The sequence below is a fragment of the Harpia harpyja genome, chromosome 9 (genome assembly GCF_026419915.1).
Source record: "Harpia harpyja isolate bHarHar1 chromosome 9, bHarHar1 primary haplotype, whole genome shotgun sequence".
Classification (NCBI taxonomy): Eukaryota; Metazoa; Chordata; class Aves; order Accipitriformes; family Accipitridae; genus Harpia; species Harpia harpyja.
Window position 1 is genome coordinate 3,467,428 of NC_068948.1, and position 8,629 is coordinate 3,476,056.

At 60.5% G+C, this 8,629-nt stretch overlaps 1 protein-coding gene across 1 annotated transcript; it reads left to right on the plus strand.

Moving 5' to 3' along the window:
* Window positions 1-3,818: 3,818 nt before the first annotated feature.
* Window positions 3,819-7,445, plus strand: FOXF1 (forkhead box F1). The gene is made up of 2 exons (XM_052798134.1): window positions 3,819-4,923; window positions 6,648-7,445. The coding sequence occupies exons 1-2, from the start codon at window positions 3,864-3,866 to the stop codon at window positions 6,806-6,808; spliced, it is 1,221 nt and encodes a 406-aa protein (XP_052654094.1). The 5' UTR covers window positions 3,819-3,863; the 3' UTR covers window positions 6,809-7,445.
* The last annotated feature ends 1,184 nt before the right edge of the window (window positions 7,446-8,629 follow it).

Here is an 8,629-nt window from a genome sequence, read left to right on the forward strand (position 1 = left end):
AAGGAGCAGGAGGGGTCCTGCGGGTGGTGTTAATGCAAAGCAGGGGCAGCGGGAAGGGGGACATACATGAGGCGGTCACTCCCCTCGCCCTGGGTGGTCCGGGCTCGCAGGAACACCCCGGCCCCTCTCGGAGCAGCACCCAGCCCGCCTATAACAATACCACCTATATACATTTCCATACTCGGATTACACCCGGCCTGGTTGCAAAGTTGACTTCACTTAAGCAATTAGCTAGTAAAAATACCTTCGGCGCAGGAAAAGGAAGAAAGCTCGGATTTGTCTATTTTTACACAAAACACTGCCGAGTTTCGGGGAGGGGGAGGGAAGGGGAGCGGGTTTGGGAAGGAGCCGCTTGGGAAGCGCAGCGGGGCCGGGGGTGGTGGCGGGGAATATGCGGGGCCGGGCGGGCAAAGCGGTGCCGGGGTTAGCAGGGCTAATTGCTCTAGATGATCTTCTTCTTCTTCTTCTTCTTTTTTTTTCCCTTCCCTGCATCTGTCCCCCGCCGGGGGCTGGGGGCGGACCTGATTAAACCACCCCAAACCACCAGCAAACAACCACCAAAGCCAGTCCCGTTCATCTGCGGGGGCCAACCCGCATCTTCAACCCAGAAACTTTCCCGTCCTCTCCCTTCCAAAACCCCATCCCAGGCCCATCTTGAACCTGAAAGCGCTTCTGGGACCTGCGCGGAGGTTTTATAAGCAATCAAGAGTCACCACCAACCCCTCTCCCCGCGTGTTTCTCTCCCCTCCATCCCTCCAAGGCCGGCACGGACCTGCACACCATCATCCCCCTCGTACATCAGACACGACACGGTCCGGCTTTTCCTCCCCAAAATTCTCTTTTCCCCCAAAAAGCCTCTCTTTTCCCCAATTCACGGGCTCGCTTTAAAACCCTCCAACCTTTCTGCTATTCCGACGGCGAGGCCTAGAAAACCCGGAGCGATATATTTCAATTTTTAACGTTTGCTGGTTATAATAAATACATCGGAAACCAAATCTTCACACTCCGAAAAGATACTGAGAGAGTGAGAAAGGGCTTTCGAGCAGGGACTGATATTCTTTGAAGGGGAATGGTCTGATTTTGGGAGAGTTTTTGTGCTCGGAGATATTTTATTTCCTAGTGGAAACGCTGCCCGTGGCGACGGTTTTGAGCGTGGGTTTTACACGAGCTCTTTTGTGTTGTGTTTCGAGCTCCATCCACGGGGATTTTGGGGACAGGTCGGGGAGATTCAGTCGCAGAGCGATGTAAAGCAAAGAAAAACACCCTTTTCGCGGCCGGGGGCGGGGGGGGACACATTCGATGCGGAGCTCAGGGTCAGCGATGCGCTCCCCCCGCCAAAAATAAAAATAAATCCAGCGACAAGCGGAAGGTTTATTCTGCATCAGCCGCCCCGGGGGCTGGAAACACCCGGGGAAGGGGAACATTTCCCCGATTTTGGGGGTGGTGGTTTTTCCCCTCCCTGAGCAGCAGCTCTGCTCCCCTCCCGGCGGCCCCGGACGGGAGGGAGCAGCGGCCGCCGGCTCCCCGGGCAGCCGGAGCAGCCCGTTCTCGTCCTCCTCCTCCTCCTCAAAGGGAAAAACTCCAGAAATAACTGCCCCCCCCTCTTTCCACCCCTCTCCTCGGGTACCTGCCCCCGGCCTGGGGCTCTCTCCTGCTTGTCCCCGACCCCAAAGCTCCCCCCTTGCCCCGGGAACAGGAGGGCCGGTGCTTTCTGCAAGAGGATTTATTTTGCGGAGAGGGGGCAGACGATGGGAAGGGGAAGGAGAGAGGGGAAAAAAAAAAAAAAAAAGAAAGCCCCTGATGTGAAATCCCTCTTGGTTGTATCACAGATGTGACAGGCGCCCCGGAGGCTGCTCACAACTGCTCGCGAATAACGTGGAGAGAGTTTGGGAACGCGATCGATATCTATCTTTCCTTTAAAAAGGTATTAAATTATCATTTAAAACTATAAAAGCGAATCTGGAAGACGGGGGCTTGGGGGGGGGGGCTTTCTCTCTGCAGAGGGTGCAGCGGGATGGACCCGCAGCACTGCAGTGCGGCCTGCAACGGGCGGGGGGGGGGAGTTTCTTCTTCTTTTTTTTTTTTTTCCCCTTCCTTTCTCTCTTCCTTTCCCCAATCTTGAAAGAGAGCACACTGCAGCAGCCAGCACATCTGCTCCGCTCCCAGCCAGCAGCCCTAAAAGCCCTGGCTCCTGCAGCCCTGCCACCCCCCCCCACCTACCCCCCCGGAGCGCAGATTTCCACGCGCGGTCCGCAAGAAGGTGACAAAGGTTTCAAGCGACTTACCTTGAGTGACAGGTCTCCTGATGGGACGATGCTCAAAAGGGTGGGGTTTTTTGGGGGAGTGGGGGGACAAATGGGGGTCTCTGCCCCCCTGCCTTCCTATTCTCCTCCCCCCCCCCCCACCCCTTGTGTGTGCCCGTGGCATCCGCCGGAGCTGAGCATCAGGCTTCTGGCATTCAACTGCATAGATTTACACCCCCCCCCCCAAAAAAAAATTAACCCCCAAAACCAACCCACCCTCATCCCTAAAGCAGCCTCGGAGCAGGCGAGGGGTCCGAAGCCCGTTCCCATCCCCGGACCGGCGGCGGAGGCAGAAAAGGGCATTTCGAGAGGCAGCAGGAGTTTTCGCCGATTTCTTTTTATTAAAGCACCCCCGAGCCCGTGTTTACATTGCTCAGTATAAACATCCTGCCCGGGCCCGCCGAGCTTAAAAGAGCGCACGAAGAGGGGGTTTAAAGTGGGTGAAACTCCGCGCTGCGCGGAGACAGCGCTCGGGCAGCTCCTCCGCCGCCCGCGGAACCTACCGCGCCCCCTTCCCCTTCCACGACCCGCGTGGAGGCCCTTCTCACCCTTCCCCGTGATTTTCAGCAGGGGGAAGAAGGGAAGAAGGGGTGGAATGGGAGGGAAGGGGGGGGAGGCGCGGGGGAAGGCTGGCGGAGCCCCACGCAGCGCCGCGATCACGCGTGGCACACACACATATACACATACACACACCCCCCCCAGGCGGGCAGGGATGGATGAATGGCGCAGCCCCCCGGGGGTCGGGCAGGGCGGCGTGGAAAGGGCTCTTTAAAAAGCTGCCCCCACCAGCTGGGAGCGGACCGGGGAGGGGGGCCGGGCCGGTGAAGGGGGCCGCCCGGGAGGGCGTGGGGGAGCGGGTCGGGGCGGGGATCTCCTCTCCGTTCTTACGTCTTGTCAAGGAGCGGCAGACGTTGTTGCAAAGAGATAAAGTAAAAGGCGAGCGGCCGGATCGGGCTGGAGGGGGGCGGGGGGGGCGGCAGACTCGACAGCCACCGCGATGGGAAGCAGCTCCCAGCAGCACCAACCCAGCTAGAGCCGGGAACGGGGCGGGGGGGGGATCGGCGGCGGTCCCGGGCAGCGGGGCAGGCGGAGGCCGCCGGTTTTTCTCTCTCTCTCTCCCTGCAGCAGCAGCAACCGAGCTCAGATCCCTTCCACCCGCCCCCCCCCCCCATCCCGCCTCCCTGCGGTGTGTGTGTGTGTGTGTGTGTCCCCCTCCTCTCTCCCCGACCCTCCGCCTCTCGCTCGCCTTCTGCAGCCGGGCTCGGATTTAGGGATAAAGTGGGAGGAGGAGGAGGAGGGAAAGGAAGGCGAAGGGGGGGGGGAAGTTGGGGGGGGGGGGGGTGTCGTCGTCGCTTCCATTTGTTTATCCCCCCAGGGGTGAAGTCTCCCGGTGGAAAGCAAGCCCGCCGGGGGGCCGGGAGGAGACCGGGGGGTGGGGGGGGGGTGGGTGGGTGGGTGGGTGAGCGGCGGCGAGCCCCCAGCAGCGTGGCCTTTTGGGGGGGCCCGTGGGGGAGGGTGGCGGAGGAGGGCCGGGGCTGGCCGCCGCGGACCTGGCCGTAGATGACTGCAGAAGCGCAGCGGGCTCTGTCCTCTCAGCCCCCTCCTCCTCCGGTGCAGAGCAACTACGGCCCCATGTCCTCCGTGGCCGAGAAGCAGCCGCAGAGCTCGGCCATGGACGCCGCCTCCGCGGCGCCCGGCGGGGCGACCGGCAGCGGGGCGGGCAGCGGCGGAGCCCCGGGCAGCGGCGGTCCCAAAGCGAAGAAGAGCAACGCGGGGATCCGGCGGCCGGAGAAACCGCCTTATTCCTACATCGCCCTCATCGTCATGGCCATCCAGAGCTCGCCCTCCAAACGGCTGACCCTCAGCGAGATCTACCAGTTTTTGCAGAGCCGCTTTCCCTTTTTCCGAGGCTCCTACCAGGGCTGGAAAAACTCGGTGCGCCACAACCTCTCGCTCAACGAGTGCTTCATCAAGCTGCCCAAGGGGCTGGGACGCCCGGGCAAGGGCCACTACTGGACCATCGACCCGGCCAGCGAGTTCATGTTCGAGGAGGGCTCGTTTCGCCGCCGCCCCCGCGGTTTCAGGAGGAAATGCCAGGCGCTGAAACCCATGTACAGCATGATGAACGGGCTGGGCTTCAACCACCTCCCCGAGAGCTACGGCTTCCAGGGCTCGGCCGGCGGGCTCTCCTGCCCCCCCAACAGCCTTTCCCTCGAAGGGGGTTTGGGGATGATGAACGGGCATTTGTCCAGCAACGTGGAGGGAATGGGTCTGGCCGGACACTCCGTGCCCCACCTGCCCGCCAACGGGGGGCACTCCTACATGGGCAGCTGTACCGGCTCCTCGGCGGGGGACTACCCGCACCACGAGAGCTCCGTGCCCGCCTCCCCGCTGCTCGCCGGCGGCGGCGTGATGGAGCCCCACTCGGTTTACTCCAGCTCGGCCTCGGCGTGGGCTCCCTCCGCCTCGGCGGCCTTGAATACCGGCTCGTCCTACATCAAGCAGCAGCCCCTCTCGCCCTGCAACCCCACGGGCAACCCGCTCTCCTCCGGCCTTTCCACGCACTCCCTCGACCAGTCCTACCTGCACCAGAACACCCACAACACCGCCGAGCTGCAAGGTAAGGAGCGGACACGCGTGGCAGAGAACCCGCACCGCCGCCACACAGGGGTCGCTCGGGGCGGGGGGGGGGGGGGGATATGCCTTGCCCACGCGTGGATGCCGAGCCGCTCCGTGGGCAGCGGTAATGCACTCTCCCGGGAGGAGGCCGCCGTCCGTGTGTGTGTGTGTGTCCGTGTCTCCCCCCACCGTGCTCCTCGCCTTTCTTTCCCCGGGGGCAAGCGGGCAGCCGTCGGGGCTCTCCGCCGCTGCGGGGCTTGGGAACGGCCGGGCCAGGGCTCCGCTCCCCCCGGGGGGGGTTGCTTTGCCGCCGGGCCCCCCCCCCGGGGCCTAGGGCAGGCGGGGAGCTGCGGGAAGACGAGGCCGGAGCTGGACCCGAGGCGGGGGGGGGGTGTCTTTTTCACCTCCATAGGGACCTGGAGGGCTCCGGAGGGAAAAAAAAGAAGGGATTTCCCCACCGGGGGGTGTCCGTCACCCAGCCGGCCCCCGTCCCCGCCATCAGTTCCTCTCGGGGTTGTGTTTTCCAGGCCCGTCGCCTCCCTCCATCCTCCGCCCATATGGAAGTCGGTGGCCCGGACCCCCCCCCTCCGCGTCCCCCGGCCCCGGGATGGAGCTACCGGGGGTAGATTAGCCCTGGTTCCTTTGTGGGTGGGGGGAGAGATGGTGTTTTAGCCGGGAGGAGGCCTCGGGAGGGCCGGGGCCGGTGCTGGGCTTCGTCCTGCGGCCCAAATTCACCTCGGGGAGGGGGGGGGGGGCTCGGGGGAGCCCTGGGAGCCGCGGCCGGGTGAAGGGGCAGGTTTTGGGGGTGCCTGCCCATCACCCCGGGCCTTCGGCAGAACCTGGGTGTGAAACGGAGCGTTAGCGGGTCAAAAGCACGAAGCGAAACCGGGGCAAAAAAAAAAAACCAAGAAAAAAAAAGGATCAGCTGGGCCGGTATGGAGCGGCCGAGCCCGGGCACAGCACCGAGCCGGACCGGGTCGGTCCCAGCTCCGGTTCTGGGTGAGAACAGCCAGATCCTCTGGAAAACGGAGCAAAAAAATCCATCCCGAGGAACCACCGGGCCCGTCCCGCGGCCTTAACCGAAATGCTCCGGATTACCACCCAAATTAACGGCCGGGGAGCGGCGGGGAGCGGGGTTCCCCGGGCGGGCGCTCCTCTCCAGGGCACCCCAAATTTACGGGAGGGGGTTTTATGTCCCGAGGTGGTGGCAAAAAGGGCAGGACCAGCCCCGCTTTCGGAGGCGTTTCGGCCTCTCCGCCCGGTTTCTGCCGCCGGCTCCGGTGGGCGAATGTGTTTCCCCGCTCCGCACCCCGCGGACATTCCGCGCGGGCGGAGGCGATGGGAAAAGCAGCCCGGCGCCTTCAAGAGGGCAAAACGGGGGGGGGGGGGGGGGGGGAACCAAACCAAAACTAAACCCAACCCAAACCAAATCCCGTCTCCTCGAAGGGTCCTTGGGCCGCGCAGACCCGGGGCCGCGGGGATTTCCTCCGCCGCACCTGTCCGCGCCCGCGGAGTGCCCCTGTATTTGCGTGCATGCAAAAATATACCCAATTCCGCGCTGAGCCCCGGGGGCTGCGGAGGGTTTGGGTTTTGGGTTTGTGGTTTTTGGTTTTTTTTTTACCCCAGACGGCGGCTTTCTCCCCTCCGCGCTCAACCGCCTCTACTAAATATAATTCCGATGGCTGACAATCTTCCCCCCCCCCCGTCCCCGTCCCCGTCCCGCAGGCATCCCGCGGTATCACTCCCAGTCTCCGAGCATGTGCGACAGAAAGGAATTCGTCTTCTCTTTCAACGCCATGGCCTCCTCCTCCATGCATTCAGCGGGCAGCGGCTCCTATTACCACCAACAAGTGACATACCAGGACATCAAGCCGTGCGTTATGTGATACGGGGCGGAAAAAACACCTCCTGGGGCCGGCAAGGCCTGACCCGGGCATCGAGAAATTCCCCCAGCCCGTCCCAGGACCCTCTCGGTGGAAAGAGGAATGGGGGGGGTCTCTGCAAACTGGTTTTGTTCCAGAGGTATAGACGGGAACCCCGGGGCTGAGCCTGCCCCGCAGCTGAGCATCGGCCGGACCCGGCTTCCATCCCGGGTTTTTAATGACAGACGGTCTCTGCCTTCTTCTTCTTCTGCTTCTTCGCTTGGGGTTGGGTTGAGAAGAAAGGAAAACCAGCCCCCCCCACCCTCCACTCCCACCCCTCTCCGAAAACCCCGACGGCGGGTTTGGGTTAAGGGTTTGACAAATGAGGTTTTGATGCTTCTTTACAAAAAAATAACCCCCAAACCAAATTCAATTACTAATTCAGTTTTGGAATTGGCATTGAGCGATGCTATCATCCCGGTTGGTGGGCGCAGAGCCGGATCGGGGTGGGGGGGGGGAGCTGGAAAGAACCCCGACCCCCCCCCAAAGCCGGCGTATCCTGCGCCCGCGGCCCCTCCGCGCTGCACCGCGGGGAGGAGCGGGCTCGCCGCCGGGGTCTCCCCGCCCCAACCCCGTCGGTCCCGTCTCGCTTCCAGCCACTTCTTCCGAGAAATACCTTTTTTTTTTTTTTTTTTTTTTGCCGGCAGACACCCAGCGGGAAAAAATCTCTCAGAGGGATTTTTTTTGGGTTTAGCTATTAATTTTTTTTTTCCTGCATAAAGACTGCAGGATCAGACCCTGTGCGGAGAGAATAAGGCACTTTGAAAAGAGACAGCCATGCTCATTCTGTTATTTATTCTACATTTTTTTGTTGTTGCTAATAATCGAGACACGAGTAGTCTCAGTTGATCAGTATTAAATCGGTGAATCTCTGTTGGCAATATTTGCCATATAGATTTTTTTTTTTTTTTAGTTAACCTTTGTAAATTTTAAACCGATCATGGTCTCTGTGTAAAGACAATCCTCCATATGTTTTTATAGAAATATATATATAATGAAGGATTATTGCCCTCCCTCCCCCTCTATATTTTTTTTTCCGCCCTGACTTTGTACAGTTCGGTGACACCTATTTTAATTCTTTCTGCACTGTATAAAATTGTAATTATGTGGGTTGTTTTTTTTTTCAGCCTGCCCTTTTGTGTACGTTTTGTCCCTAAAGAAAAAAAAAAATCGAACCGAAATAAAACATGTATGTTATTTGTACATGGGCTTCACGATTGTATGAGCAGCAAATAAACGAGCATGCGGTGTTAACAGGCGTAATTATATCTGAGGAGTCTGTGGCCTCCGCTGGGCTCCGCGGAGCGCTCCGCACTGCGCGGAGGGGCCGCGGAGCGCCCGGCCCGGCCGCTGCAAACCTTCGTGGGTTTGATGCAAGAATTCCCCATCTCGGTGCAGACTCGAAAGGGCCTTTTTGGGGTTTGGCTGCGGCTTCCGAGGGGTCCTGTGTCCCGGGCTGGTTATCCCTTTCGCTGCGCAGAAATATTTAAAATGAGGCTAATGAAGCGAGGAGGGAAGAAAACCGGAGGCGATTTTTATTTTTATTTATTTTTATTATTATTATTATTTCATTTTTTTCCCCCAAGGAGAAAGCGAAAGGCGGTGTTTGACAGCTCTTTGCCTCTTACTCGGAGACAAGGCGAGTCGCTGCAGGGATGGAGCCTGCGGCTCCTTTTCTCTCTTCCTCCCCCCCAGGAGGGAACACGGGCATTTTTCGGGCAGCCCGAGCCGGGCATCCCCGTGGATCCGCGCCGCGCTCAACCCCGGCTCTGCAGAACCTCTGCT

What these genes read in the sequence shown, in the direction of transcription:
- FOXF1 (XM_052798134.1), top strand. Translation starts at nt 3,864, where the DNA reads ATGACTGCAGAAGCGCAGCGGGCTCTGTCCTCTCAGCCCCCTCCTCCT. An exon ending in CAACACCGCCGAGCTGCAAG is followed by an intron (nt 4,924 to 6,647) that starts GTAAGGAGCGGA and finishes CCCGTCCCGCAG; the next exon opens with GCATCCCGCGGTATCACTCC.